The sequence below is a fragment of the Trichomycterus rosablanca genome, chromosome 4 (genome assembly GCF_030014385.1).
Source record: "Trichomycterus rosablanca isolate fTriRos1 chromosome 4, fTriRos1.hap1, whole genome shotgun sequence".
Classification (NCBI taxonomy): Eukaryota; Metazoa; Chordata; class Actinopteri; order Siluriformes; family Trichomycteridae; genus Trichomycterus; species Trichomycterus rosablanca.
The window spans coordinates 12,814,424-12,830,381 of record NC_085991.1 but is presented as its reverse complement, the minus strand read 5'-3'; the positions used below and the strand labels follow the sequence as shown (position 1 = coordinate 12,830,381).

The 15,958-nt window shown below is 38.3% G+C and overlaps 1 protein-coding gene and 2 non-coding genes across 3 annotated transcripts; 1 reads left to right on the top strand and 2 right to left on the bottom strand.

Moving 5' to 3' along the window:
- The first annotated feature begins 3,249 nt into the window (after positions 1 to 3,249).
- Positions 3,250 to 4,550, top strand: LOC134311409 (uncharacterized). Its single transcript, XM_062993049.1, has 2 exons — positions 3,250 to 4,202; positions 4,314 to 4,550. The coding sequence occupies exon 1, from the start codon at positions 3,268 to 3,270 to the stop codon at positions 3,760 to 3,762; it is 495 nt and encodes a 164-aa protein (XP_062849119.1). The 5' UTR covers positions 3,250 to 3,267; the 3' UTR covers positions 3,763 to 4,202; positions 4,314 to 4,550.
- Positions 4,551 to 5,119: 569 nt separating this feature from the next.
- Positions 5,120 to 5,191, bottom strand: trnap-ugg (transfer RNA proline (anticodon UGG)). The gene has a single exon. It is a non-coding gene; the product is annotated as a tRNA-Pro (tRNA).
- A 586-nt stretch (positions 5,192 to 5,777) lies between these two features.
- Positions 5,778 to 5,849, bottom strand: trnap-agg (transfer RNA proline (anticodon AGG)). The gene has a single exon. It is a non-coding gene; the product is annotated as a tRNA-Pro (tRNA).
- Between the last annotated feature and the right edge of the window lie 10,109 nt (positions 5,850 to 15,958).

Sequence of the window (15,958 nt, the reverse complement as noted above, 5' to 3'; positions counted from 1 at the left end):
ACACAGTGCTTACATATAGAATGAAACAGTTTTAATATATTTCTTTTAAATATGACCAACAACACCGCCAACTAACTCCAAAAGTTTCCAGCAGTGTCTCAGTGAACAATGGATACTGAAACTGATGTGTGTAGTTGTGCTGTAGCTTCTGCACTTCCTGTGTGTGGCTTCCTAAAGACTTATGTGAGTGTTGACTTTCATACAGAACTGTTACCGAGTGCTCACAAAGTTGTGTTCAGAAATGCCTCAACTATGCAACATGCTGCACATTGGGAGATACATAACACTGATTCTCACTGTAGCATCAGGTAATAATAAACACATTTTTTTATAAATAAAGCTTATTTATTTATTACATTGTGTTTGCTGACAAATCAATTTTGTTTCAATTATTTTCTTTTTCTTTACAACAGGTGGTTTTGCAGATGAAATTAGACCAGTAGAAGACAACATTGTCAGGAAAGAAACAGAGACTGTTACTCTAAAATGTTCATATCAGTCCAGCAGCAGCTACATTCGGCTTTACTGGTACAAACAAAATCCTAACAGCGCACCACAGTTTTTACTGTATAAAGGTGCCAAATTATATAGCGGTACAGAGCACAATCCTACTGGCTCTCGATTACAGTCAAACACAGATGATACATCTACTGAACTTATTATTAACAATCTACAGCTGACAGATTCTGCTCTCTATCACTGTGCTCTTAGAGACACCCAGTGATACAAAACTATTGAGATGCTGTACAAAAACTCACATATATAAAGCTCTTTGAAGCTCAGAAGATCAAAGTTTGTTTTTCCTTTTACATCTTATCAGTGAACCACACACACACACACACAATACAATACAAATAGCACCTGTTCACTGAATATATATTGCATTATTTAACAAAACATGGTAATTAACACCTTGTAAAAAATAATTGTAATTGTTGTAATTAAGCTGTATTTAACTTGGTAAGCTACTTTAGCTAATTTTACACAACCAAACTTAATGTTTCCCAGACTGTAAAATATAAAAACTTACTAATCTTTGGCATTACCAATAAGGTCAAGCTGTGGCCTCACACTCTCTATAGTCTAAGAAACATGGTATACATTTTTGACTCTGTTTCAATTTAGAAAATGTTTGTATTCAACATGTTTAAAAATATTTTCCCAGTTATAATACACAAAAAAATAAACAAGAGTATCACAGTGATGATTAAAATATTGGACTGAATGTTGCCTTCACATTAAGGGTAAATTAAAGCAGCTAGTTTACCATCTGCATGTTTTGGGAAAGTGAAAAAAACTACTGCTATAATACCCAGAAAACAAAAATGGACATGTGGCAGTGCTCATAGTCCTCATAGGCAGTGACCAGAGGTAATTATTGATCTCCAGGTCCCCTTTTTCTGTGCAGCATTCACTCTACCAGCTATGCCACAATGGCATTATTGAGCATTCTAACATTCATTGTCAGTTTTACCACTGCTTTATCCTGGTCAGGATTGCGATAAGTTTGAGTAATTGTGCAAAATGTCCATCACAGGTCAAACCCACACTCACACAGTATCCTGGCCACCCAGCCAGGGAATCAAATTCAGGCTCCACTTACTGTGAGACAACAGTGCACACTGCACCATTATGCTGCCCAAGAGGGGATGCATATAATTTTAAATGTTCTTTTATTAAATGAAACTTTTATTCATTATGTGGGTTTTGGCTTGTCATGCTTCAAATAACCATCTTAAACAAGTTGATTTAAAATCTATATTGGTTTATTCAGTTATCTTGTCTATTTCTTAAAAACGGATTGGAAGGGATTTGCATATATCTCCCTCTTCAGTGCATAAAATCATTAAACAATTTAAGAAACCTGGACGAATTTCAGTGCTAAACACCCATGATCTCTGATTCCTCAGAGATCACTGCATCAAGATCTGTCATTCATCAATAACTCATATAACCACATGTGTGTTACTTTGGCAAACCTTTGTTAAGCACTACAGTATAGAGTTACATTCACAAATGCCACTTAAAACTTTATTTTCCACCATAATTTACAAATAAATTCTTTAAAAATCCTACAATGTGATTTCCTGGATTTTATTTTCTCATTTTGTCTCTCATAGTTGAAGTGTACCTATGATGAAAATTACAGACCTCTCTCATCTTTCTAAGTTGGATAACTTGCACAATCAGTGGCTGACTAAATACTTTTGCCCCCACTGTATGTTAATCATGTCTAGAAGCGGCATCGACTTCTTTGGGCTTGGAGGCATCTAGGATGGACCATCACACAGTGGAAACGTGTATTGTGGTCAGACGAATCAGCATTCCAGTTTTTTTTTTGAAAAAATTGACACTGTGTGCTCCGGACCAAAGAAGAAAAGGACCATCTAGACTGTTATTAGCAACACGTCCAAAAACCAGGGTCTGTCATGGCTGTGGAAAAAGAGGGACCGTGTACTGAACTGGCCTGCCTGCAGTCCTGACCTGTCCCCATTAGAGAATGTGTGAAATATTTTGAAAGGAAAAATGCGACAGCAACAACCCCGTACTGTTGCACATTTTAAGACATTTTGCAGGAAGAATGAGACAAAATAAAAGCTGAAACACTAAATCACTTGGTATCCTCGGTGCCAAAACTTATTTTAAGTGTGGTGAAAAGGAATGACAACATTACAAAGTTGTAAATTCTTTACTGTCCCAACTTTTTTTTGGATTGTGTTGCAGGCCTGAAATGCAGGAATAGATGTTTATTAATAAATGAAATAAAGTCGAGCAGATAAAACATGAAATATCTCAGGTTCATCCTGTCTGCAATCAAATAAAAGTCAAAGTGAATGCAGAAACTGTTTTTTTATTATTTGCATTTTCCATGCTGTCCCAACTATTTCTGATTTGGGGTTGTGTGTATATATATATACACACACATGTACACACAAATAAAAAAATCTATTCAGGGTTTGGTCAGTAATATTAACTTCAGTTACATTTACAATAGAAATGCTGGGTAGATTGGTGTGTGTGTGTGTGTGTGTGTGTGTGTGTGTGTGTGTGATCTCTGGGGGTGTCCACATACTTTTGACTATACAGATCTACACTGGGCGTGTCCACATCTGAAGTGGATGTTAAAGACACTGAGTGGTGCTGTGATCATCAGCTCTGCTCCCAGCTCCAGCACACACTGTGACATCATGATGACAAGCTCTGATCTGGGTCCTGTGCTGGTGCTGCTTCACTTTGAGATGGAGCATCGAAGCAGCAGCAGCTAAAATGTTCTGGTTTAAGAAGTTGTGGTGTTGTAGCACCCCGGCCGACGAGGATGAGGAGCCACACAGACCCAAACCTAAGAAGAAGGAGAAGAAGAAGAAATGGTGGCAGAGACTCAAAAAGAAAGAGCGGCAGGAGGACACGAACATACAGGAACATCAGATGATCGGAAACAAGGAGAATGCAGGGATGAGTACCCAGGTTCTGCAGGACCAAGGGCAGGAACCAGGGGTACAGGTGGTACAGATGGAAGAGAAGAACCAGGTGGAGCCGAGCATGGAGGAGAATCAGATGATGGGAAACGAGGAGTATGCAGGGATGAGTACACAGGTTCTACCCGACCAAGGGCAAGAACCAGAGGTACAGATGATAGAGATAGAAGAGAAGAACCAGGTGGAGCCGAGCAAGGAGGAGAATCAGACGATGGGAAATGAGGTGAATGTAGGGATGAGTACACAGGTTCTACCTGACAAGGGCAGGAACCAGAGGTACAGATGAAAGAGAAGAACCAGGTGGAGCCAAGCATGGAGGAGAATCAGATGATGGTAAACGAGGAGAACGCAGGGATGAGTACACAGGTTCTGCAGGACCAAGGGCAGGAACCAGAAATACAGGTGGTACAGATGGAAGAGAAGAACCCGGTAGAGCCGAGCATGGAGGAGAAGAAGCCAGAAGAGCAGAACCCGGTTATAGAAGGGATTGAAGGTACATCTTGAAGTGGGGTTTGAGCTGTGTGGTGTTTAATCCATCATGGTGCTGAAGATTCATTTCTCCAGAAGATCCACTTCAGGCTGTCGTTCTGGAGAACATATTCAGGTCCTCTGATGAAGTGGTGCAGCAGCAGAACGTTCAGGACGAGCACGTTCTGATTGCTCCCACATTTATAATCCAACCTGAAGAGTGTGAAAAACTGATGGAGACCACGGTGGAGAATCAAGGTGGAATATTTTCAGATTTAGATCTTTATCCTGGTGAGTAGATGAAGGCTGGAGTGTTCCTGTAACGTGTGTGTGTGTGTGTGTGTGTGTGTGTGTGTGTGTGTTGTGTAGGCGTGTCTGTGCCCGCTGGTGATCCTGTGCCCCTGGTATACATGCTAAAGCTAAAGAGAACGAGCCGCTGGACCGTGTGCCCTGTAATGGTGCTGCCATCCTCACAATATGTCTCATCGGCTCTGCTGTGTTCTGCACTGCTGTGGCGTCCTTCAGAACGTCCTCGCTCCACAGGGATCGTCCAGAAACTTTTCCGTCATCAAAATAAAAATAAAGTTCATTAAAAAATAAACTGCTGGTTTAAGTTTAGTTGCTTATTAAAGGTGAACTGAGGAATGTTTACTGGCTCCTGGGATCGTAAACAAGGTGGAAACATCTGAAGAACATGGAGGAACCAAACTGAACTCACATCTTCAGAGGTTCTTCTGCAGTTTTCTCAGACATTTAAATCCCTAATTATTGTTTAATATTCTTGTTATAATTTTCACACTTTTACACACAGAACATTTAGCTGCATTTTTGGTTTCACTTACGTTCGAGCTGTTGTTCACGTGACACATCTCGCTTTACGGCCTGTCGTCCAAAGTGTCTACAACTGGAAGATGTGGATGTCAATCAAATATGATGGACTAATTAGAATTGACGCAGAGTTGAGATTTCCTGTTAAAATTCTGTCACGTTTGTAGATGATTAAACCCTGCTGGATTTTGAAGAGGACGTCTGTGGCTAAACGGGAAACTGTGTGGTTTGGCATCCATGTGGAAAGCTGTTCAAATTTTGTCATTTAATCGCCCCATTTTATTTCCATTTGCACAGTGGGATTAGAACCTGAAGAGGCAGTTGATGAATTAAACATGGGTAAACAAGGGCTCGTCCGGGATTTGAACCCTGGACCTCTCGCACCCAAAGTGAGAATCATACCCCTAGACCAACGAGCCAGCCAGGACTCACGCCTCTGTGGCTAAGCGTCAAAACCATGTTATTGGTTGCACTGGGAAGTGTATTCATGACAAAACTAAATTCAATGCAGAGCTTCATTAAAGCATTTCTAACAGTTTAAGCATGAGGTGTCATTAAAGACTCGCTTTGTCACATTAAAAGACTTGGAAGCATTTGACAGGAGCTGTGTGCAGTCCCACTGACTTTATGCTTCACACTGTTTACGTTATGTATCATGTTTATCCACCCAAACTGTACAATACAAACGTTGTGACGCTGTGTTTAATCGGTTACTTATACAAGAGATTTTACAACATTTACATTACCATGATATTTTATCTTGTCGTGTTGACCTCATGCTCCTTGCTGTTTGGATTTTGTAAACATTTTCAATGCTTTGAATTTGCCCAAAGATTCTAAAATAACTTAAACACGAATGAATTATTAAGGGTTTTTGCATCCACATAAGCTCACCAACTTCTACCAGTGTATCAGCATGTGTCATTTTTGTTTGATTATTAGATTTTAACGGGACACTTGATAAGTTTTTTTTTGTATAGTTCAACGAAGCATTGGACTAAACGAGGGCTCGTCCGGTATTTGAACCCAGGACCTCTCGCACCCTAAGCGAGAATCATACCCCTAGACCAACGAGCCAGCAGGAACAATAGTCTTTGTGTTACTTTGATCTGCATGACTGACCGTCAAAACTATTGCATTACAAAACTATCAAAACCTCCAGTATCAGTACATAGACTGGTTATAACCTCTTTTTAAAGAGCTGAAACATGAAAAATATTTAAATTCTCCAAATAGTAAAAACTTCTTTTAATTAGTCAACTGTCAGGACTAGGAAGCATTTGAAAGCTTTGTGCTGTTTTCATAACGTACCTTTGTAACCCCATGTAATTAGACAGGCTTTACATGTTTAACAATTTAATGCCACCTTTGATTTCTAATTGCACACTGTGATACATTTTGAAGAGATATTTTGATAATCAACATTCTTTAGTGGAAGAGCAGGGGATTAAAGAAGGAATCCACCCAGATTTTATCAGTAAACCTACACAACCTTAACTTTTGCAGGATAAACGTTTTTAATGACTCATTAGTAAATCGTTACACAACACCCTGTCCATAAATCTGTATGTTTTACATTTCTGTTGAGGAGATGCGTCTAGATTTAACTTATTTACAAAAATTTGGCAACCCAAAACTTGCACGTTTGCTAATAGACGCCGGGGAAAATCACCCAAGAATGAGTGATTTCTGAGAGAAAATCAGGCATGGACACATTTTTTTTCTAATCCTAATAAATATGAGATGCTAAAAATGACCAGAACAATCAGTTACTAGTAGGAATTTCTTAAAGCTTTTGACAGACGCTGATTTTTTTTTGTTTTGTATTTAATGCTTTGTTGTGTTGTAATATTATCTCAGATTTAACGTCTATTAAATTTACCTGAATATTACAATAACCGAACTGATCAGTTGTAGAACAGCTGAAAATTGTTTTTTTCTGCACACAGATGTAGGAAGGAAAGTAAACACATGATGGCAGACTCCATCTACATTTTACTAAACTCTGTAACAGAGCTGCACTGTTGGAAAGAGAAGCTGAAGAAAGGACACATGTATAAGAATGATAACAGGCTTTAAGCTGCACTAGTCTGCAGTTCAGTCATGGCATTGCTTGGTTTTGTTTGCCTTCTTTCAGTCATTTTAGGTGAGAAATAATATTATATCTAATGTATTTTTAATAATCTAATAATTTTTAATTGTTTTTAATTAAATTAACATTTATTTTTCTTTTTTCTTTTAAGTTTATACCTCTGCACAGACTATTACACCAGTTTCTACCACTGAAAATGTATTGGAGGGAAACTCTGTTACTTTATCCTGTAATTACAGTGGAACTGGAAGAGATGAGCTGCAGTGGTATCGTCAGTACTCCACATTCAGACCAGAGTTCATTATTCTGGTTGCTGAATATCAAAAAGAAGCTCCAGGTTCTAAGTTCTCTGCAAAGATAAATGAAGATAAAAATCGAGTGGATCTGAACATCTCCTCTGCTGCAGTATCAGATTCTGCTCTCTACTACTGTGCTCTGAGGCCCACAGTGACAGGAAATCCAATGATACTGCACAAAAACCAAACACCTGCATTACATGTGATACACGGTCAAAAATATTCCTAATAGAACTTGATATAATAATATTATATTAATATAACAAAATTTTATAGTTCTATATATAATGTTAACATTAATATAACCTTAATCTGTGTTTACAGAGCACTGTAATCATATCATATTTTTAGATATTAAATTTAATTTGTTATACATTTATGAGCAATTATAAGTAATTTAAGACAAATTGTTTCATAGTGCTTTTTATAAATCCTAAATTAAGTTTTGTGTTTTTCTTATTGGTGTAGTTGTGTGTCTGTTGTCTGAACAAAATGAATGTTAATTATGTATTTTTAAGTATACAGTAATACTAACTGTATAATTATAAGACAGGAACATGTAGCACATGGACCCTTATTAATGTATGCATTTATTCATTTTGAGAATTAATTTCTGTGGTTCAGCCTCCCAAAAGCCCTGGGCAGGAAAAAAAAAAAAAACGTGCAATCCAATCCGATACTGTTGCTTAATGTAAATAACACTTAATGTAAATAAGGACATTGTTTGTGTGTAAAGCAAATAACACACAAAGATACGTTCCAACACAGTGCCATTTATTGCCACTCACTCTTGATGACATCATTAACATGTGCCACTGATCTACAACTCATTCACAACAGCCATTCAGACATTAAAACACACTGATCTACTTAAACTTTTAGCATTTAAAAAAAATCATCTACTACTGCCACATCTAAAAACACTGTTTAAACTTATTTAAAATATAATTTAAAATGCTTTATAAATTATAAAGTCTGCTTTACGAATATTTAGAGGCATGAATGCACCTAGTCCAAATATGATGTTAGTCACTATTTATTTATTGTAAATAACACAATTATGTGAAGTAAGAGCAGCATGACAGTAATTTTTCTTGTTCCTGCATTAGGTTGTAAATACAGCTAAAAAAAAAACAATAAAGCATCATTTGCATTTAAAACACTAATGATTAATTACATTGGTTTCCAAAAGTTTGTGGCATGGATTACTTAAGATGTTGGAAACAGATGCATCTAGATGCATGACATATGAAGGCAGGGTTAATATAAATGCACATGGATTGGGGGTGGGGTGGGGTTATGTTCTTTCATACAGTATAGACAACTTTTAGTATGCCAGATGTGAATCTGACACTCAGCACAATGATGTTACTCCTCTTCTTCATTTTACTCATTACTGATGAAAATGGTAAGTGTTACACAATAAGTATCATATTTCATTGAGTTTGTATTAAATCCACTATAACAACCATGATAACAATTTTAGTTAAATGTGTTTAATTTAGAATGAAATAAATGTTCTATATTGTTAACATGTTTTATAGCAGAAGCTGCTGAGAGTATTACAGCAGATAAACCCAGCTTAACATCAAATGAAGGCAGCAACATCACACTATCCTGCACATATGAATCATCAGTTAATAGACTCCACTGGTATCGACAAAAACCTGGATCAACACCAGAGTTTCTGCTGCTGACTAATGAGGGTTTTGTCACCAAGGCTGAACCACCTGACCCAAGAATGTCCATCAATTTTAACAAAGCGAATAAGACAGTAAAACTGGAGATCAACTCTGCTGCAGTATCTGATTCTGCTTCGTACTATTGTGCTCTGAAGCCCACAGTAGCAGGAAATTCAGCTATACTGTACAAAAACCTTCTCTCAGAGAAGGGAGCTATAAGCATGTGTAAAAATTTTTTATCTTTTGCTTTCTCAGTTCTTAGCATATGATCTCAAAAAACTATAAAGCTTAAGCACAATCTTTCTGCTGTTAATTTGAAATTAGACCCAAGCAAAAAGATTAAATAGGCAGGTGTGGAATTTTAGGCAGGTGTGAAAAGAAGGGTTAATCATTTATTTTTAGTCAATTAACAAAAGAGAAATCTAAATCAAAGAAGTATTTGGTGTGACTGCCCTTTGCCAAAACAGCATCAATTCTTCTAGGTACACTTGCACAGAGTCAGCACAGAGTCAGGGATTTTGTAGGATTATAGTCTGGTGTATGACTAACCAATTATACCAAACAGGTGATAATGCCCTGATGAAAAAAGTATATGTAAGTATACTAATCTTTAATATACTACAGTGCACTAAAGTGTATTATTGTCACACTAATGATCAATACACTTAAAGAGGCTAAAACTGAACAACTATGTTTGTACTTAATATACTTTAATTGTACAAAAATAATACAAAAGCTCAACTTTAATTGTGTTAAAAATTGGCTATTTGCGCCGAGGGTTTAGTTCTTTAGTACACCAATGTACTAAAGAAAACATCAACTGTGACAAACACTGCTACGTCTTCTCATCACCAATAGTTGAGCGATGCTTTTTGCATAAAAACGAACATATGTAACAACAGCACAAATGCTCACAGGTAATCTACACGCTCCACCATCATGTTACTACTCTTTACTTTCTTTATATAACACCCACCATTGATGACGCAGGCTTCGTTCACAAAAACTGGTGGAAACGTGGTCGTTTCTTTACAAAGCACCAAGGTTCGAAGAAACCTGAACAGAACCGGTTCAAGAACCAGGGTTCTTTTGGTGGAAAAGCGCTAACAGTGCTTAAACATGCCCAATTCAACTAATAAAATCTTGTTTGTTTGTGAGACAAAAATAAACCTCTGAAAATATAAGTATTGTTTGTTCATTAAATTGAAACCTTGCATCAAGAATCTTTCTATCATTTTGATTAAATAACTGCTGTATTTTTACTATAGATAGCGAATGCACACTACGGAACTCAGTTAATAAGCACTCCAGTTTGCTGCAGACTGCTGGGTGTTTTCAATACCCCAGAAGTCTAGAGAAAAAGGAGATCATCATTAAAGATTACAAGCAGTGGTTCTCTTAATTTGCCATTGCATCTTTTTAGCATATCACTGACTGTTTTCCAGATTTAGGGAAGGACTTTCATCACTGGATGTTATTCATGCTCTGGAACAGCATACTTCAATCTTCAGACCATTCATGTGCTACAGTCAAACAAGATTATCAGCATCCTCTTTAGAGTCTATCTTTAAGGTTCAGCTCAGTGAAGTGAGCAGCTCTAGGAGACAGGAAGAAAACACAGTTCTTGGATACTGGAGAGAACTGCTTGACACTGAAGGTTTTATATATATTTCCAAATGTGACACTAGCATTTACTTCAGATTTTAGGCTGTGTTGTCTAGAACATTGTTTGCAATCTATCAACACTTAATCTCCTTTAAGGACATACTGATGTTTGCAACAGGATTAAACACAATCCCTCCATCTGCAATTCAGCCACAACCAAAACTTGTGTTTGATTCAACATTATGCTTCCCAGGTGCAAGAACATGTTCAAATACAATCAGGATACCATTCTGTAAGACTTATGACCAGTTCAAAGCAGATATGGAATATAAAACTCCCCAGGTTTCAGACTTCGTTCATTTTATTTTTTCCCACCATGCAAAGAAAGTTTTTCATATTGCTGCATCACCCAAACAGGCAACCATAATTCAACAATTTTCATTTTCACATTGTTTTATGGAACTTAGTTTGTGTTCTTTGTTTTTAAAAAGTAATGTTTCATCAACAGCATTGAAGTAGAACAGCTGTACTACACAGGGTAGTCTGATTTTAAGTTTGGATTTTGGATTACAAATTAGTGCATCTCTTCAGTCTTAAATAGTTTTCCATGGCAGACATCAAGTTGGATGGTTCAGTAAAACCACTGCAACTCTGCAAGTCCTCAAAATATGCCTGGAGGCCATCATCTCCACATGTTCTTCCAATGAGAACGGAAAGCCACAATCTCTTCCACCAAACCTAAGAAGGGTATAAGAACAGTAAAATGTTTTCCATTTAAGTCGGGGTGCACAACTCCGGTCCTGGAAGGCTGGTGTCCAGCAGTTTGGCAGTTGCACCAAGTGTTAAATAAAACGTGCTTGAGCACCTACAGTCATGTGAAAAAGTTAGGACACCCCATAAGAACCTTTGTCTTTTTGAACATATTCAAACATATGAGCTTCATTTGAACAGTACTGAGAGATGGAGCTTATATAACTAAACAAAAAAAAGTTAAAGACTTATAAACACAAGTTGTAAAACGTAATGAACAAAAATGGAGGATATTGTGAGGAAAAAGTTAGGACAGGTGCAGCACATCAGCTGCAATGATTAGACCATTAGAGGACATTGGAGTTTTATTTAAACCTCAGACATTAGTTTGGTTTGCTCCAGTGGCGTAACTAGGAGCTCATGGACCCCAGTGCAAAAATAAAATTTGGGGCCATCAAATTTCATATATACTTAATTTATACTTATTTATATACTTATTTATACATATAAAGATGCCCTTTTAAAGACTGTAACTTTGAGAACAGTGTCTACTCCACTTTCAAAAAACACAAAGTAAAATACACAAGGACCACAACTGGAAGAGATTTAAGTCAGAAATTATTGGTTGCCATCATTGGTTTTTATCGACCACTGTGTTCCTAAGGATGATAACACATGGGAAATTGTCCTGCTTGTTAAAGACATTGTTGAGCTAGCTATGGCACCAAGGCGTACTAAAGAGACACTGCATTTCCTGGACTGGAAGATAGCAGAACACAGAGATCTGCTGCAGTCAACATGTCCAGGTTTTCATTTAAAGCCAAAGCATCACTATTTAGAACATTACCCTCAGCTTGTAAGGAAAATCAGTCCTCTGTCTGGGGTGTGGACAATGCGCTTTGAGAGAAAGCACAAGTTTTTTAAAAAGGCAATTCGAGATGCTAAAAATTTCAAAAATGTTGCTATGACACTTGCTACCAAACACCAGAAAGCACTCAGTTACCACCTTGACTGCAGCTCATTTCTCAGGCCATCAATTGAGTTAACAAAGGCTGTCCCAGCTTTGCTTTCTTCATTCCCACTGAGTGTTCAGAAGGTAATCACTCAAAACTGTCCAAAGCCAGGGTCGGTTCTTGTTGCACCATCTGTCTGGGTAGATGGACTCAAATATCATCCAAGCATGATAGTCTCAGTTGGCTCCTCCTCATGTCTTCCTGGATTTGCCCAGATAAAGAAGATTCTGTCAGTAAACTCAGGAATTCAGTTTGTCTGCTATAAAATGAGAGCATGGTATTGTGAACACTTAAGATCTTATCAGCTTCAGAGTTGAATGACGTCCTCCCATTATCAGCATACCGGGTACAAGGACAACTTATGGTAACACTGAAACAATGTGTTATTTGTTAAATACCTTTGTTTATTTGTCCTAGATGGCTGTGCACCAAACATTTACCATGAGGGATATTGTCTCTGAGGGAGATATAAGAAAGATATAAATGCCAACAAGACCTGACACAGTGGAATATTTGATTGGCTGGCTCAGAGACACTCTATATGTAAACTACAGCTTCTCCCTACAACACCAAGACCCTGAATTCAACAATGAACTTTGTAAGCCTACAGATATTTCCACACTCCCAGAGAAGCCCAGCATTAAAATCATCCCAATGATCAAGCTTGTACCAATGACGTCAACAAATGAATCGGTTATTGAAACAAGCAGCCATGCAGACACTGATATCCTGTCTGCGTCTTCTGGATAGAAGTCATCACTGGCCAGAGGTATTTCACATTCCCAAATTCACTGTTGACGTGGAGTACAGGCTACATCAAGGTAACCTATTGTACCTCAGGGATGGGACCTTCTAAAGTGACAAAAGAACTGAAGCATGCTATTTTGGAGAAACTGGCTGAAACAGTGTATTAATTTAAAGCTTACCCAACAAAACAAGATTTTGAGAATGATGCAAAAGCCTTAGTACAAGCACACCCATGTCTTGCAGAATCAGGATCACCTTCTGGCTGTGAAGGTCTTAGGTATAAGATGGGTAATTATACAGTAGAACCAAAATGCTCCTGCTGGGTCGACTTGATGTTTCTGTCAATGCTGGTAAGCGTGGAAGGCACACTACAAATGGTGACCCTCCCAACAAAGACATCAAGAAGCCAGGGAAGGGGGAAATTACTCACCTACTTGAATATCCAGAGTGGATGGTTGACCATAACCTAGAAGGAGCTCGTCAGATTCTGGTGAATATAATGATGAAGGCAAAGCCAAATATGGATGTGACATTTGCTCTTTGGAGAAAAGTGGTCATAGACAAGCCTGCCATCATCCATGTGGTACATCATTGGCCACACAAAGTCAGGTTTGTATGATTGTTTTAAGTATTAGGAAAAACAAATGATATTTTTGTGTTCTAAATGGATGTAGAATTGACATACATGGTTTGCTACATTTTATGTTTCAAATATATTGTGAGTTCACCAGAGTGGTTGGAAAAAATCTTAGAGAACAGTTATTTGATGCACGTGACGACTTCTCTCCAAGGCTGATGGACCTCTTTAGAAAAAAAGGACTTACTGGCCAGCTTTTCTCATCTGACCTCTCCTTTCCCCCTGTCTATTCTGTTTCATCTGTTCTCTTACCATTTTCAATTGTCACTTGCTTTAATGTATTTTTTCTGTTTGTTTGATCAATGCACACACTGTAAATACATTTGATGTGTTTTGTGCTATATCCACTATTTCGCAGACCACTGAGCCAACAGACATCAGGTGTCTTTGTCTTTGAGGGCTGCCAGTCATTCAATCTAGCTGCACTAGATTGGCTGTTAATCTAGGGGGGTGCTGGACGGGACCTCAAAGCTGATGCAATTACGACCTCTGCTGGCTGATTGATGGCGCCTGCACAGAGACAAGGGATAATGTGTTGATCAGAGTGTGTCTCTCAGTACACAAAGCTGATCCACATATGAACTTGCCTTGTGTAGGTGAAAAAAACGCAGTCGGCTACTGCACACATGTCAGAGGGGACGTGTGTCAGTCTCGGCTCTCCTCAACCAGGGTGGAGATCAACAAATGGCCTGAAATTCGGCACAAGTTTATAGTACACATGTACATGGCTTCCCGATATTAGCAAGATGGACAGTTTGGCAACATTTGTTAAAATCTGTTTTTTAGTGGACAACACAAATTGTCACTTTCATTCTTTCTAAGGATGTGACTGACAAGGACTTGTCCAATCAAATTTCAGTGTAACTCTTTTGTGTTGATCAGAAACAACCTCAGCTAAACCCATCCAAAGTAGGGATTATCTTGGAAGGCAGTGTGGTAATGGATGACCTGGCTAACCTACCCCAGGCCTTCTGTCTTATTCTCGGCCTGATCTATGCCCTGCACCTGGACTACCCTAAATACATGAAAAACACTTTCTGCTTTATTCAGCGGGTAATGTTTAAACTGGGTAGTCGTGAGCTGCCATCCAAAATTAAAACGTTAAAAAATCATGGTTACTGTTTCACATACCATTTTCTTTTATTTTCTTCTCTAAATGTTATGGTCTACATTTTGTGGGCACACCAGTTGTAATGTTTTGAAGCCATTTTTAAGTTTTAGTAAAGTGTAAAGAGCTGTTTGTGCTTTCATCAGAACGTTTGTGCAATAACTAGAATATTACGTGTGCCCTATATGATGTGCCCTTGTATTTTATATTTCAAGTAAATACTTCTGAACTTAAATAAACCGCATATACATTAATGGTTCCATCCGTCTATATACACTGATCAGGCATAATATTATGACCATATTTCCATTGCTCCGTGGTCCAGTTTTGATGCTCTTGTGCCCATTGTTGGCACTTTTGGCAGTGGACAGGGGTAAGCATGGGCACCCTGACTGGTCTGCAGCTATACAGCCCCAAAAACAACAAACTGTGATGCATGGTGTATTCTGACATCTTTCTATCAGAACCAGCATTAACTTCTTCAGCAATTTGAGCTACAGTAGCTCGTCTGTTGTATCGGACCACACGGGCCAGCCTTCACTCCCCACGTGCATCACTGAGCCTTGGCCGCCCTTGACCCTGTTGCTGGTTTACTACTGTTCCTTTGTTGGACCACTTTTGATAGATACTGACCACTGCAGACTGGGAACAAAATCTGCAGTTTTGGAGATGCTCTGACCCGGTTGTCTAGGAATCACAATTTGGCCCTTGTCAAACTCGCCCAAATCCTTACGCTTGTCCATTTTTCCTGCTCCTAACATCAACTTTAAGGATAAAATGTTTACTTGCTGCCTAATATATCCCACCCACTAACAGGTGCTGTGATGAAGAGATAATCAGTGTTATTTACTTCACCTGTCAGTGCTCATAATGTTATGCCTGGTCTGTGTAGTTATCAGATTTTCAGATTGAACCTGTTTCACCATCCAGCTCAGATCCTAAGGATTAACACACAAACACACACACACATACAAAAATCTATTCAGGGTTTGGTCAGTAATATTAACTTCAGTTAGATTTGCAAAAAAATGCTTGTTGGTGTGTGTGTGTGGGTGTGTGTGTGTGTGTGTGTGATCTCTGGGGGTGTCCACATACTTTTATCTATACAGATCTACACTGGGCGTGTCCACATCTGAAGTGAATGTTAAAGACACTGAGTGGTGCTGTGATCATCAGCTCTGCTCTCAGCTCCAGCACACACTGTGACATCATGATGATGTCACAACATTCTACAAGCTCTGATTTGAGCTCCTGTG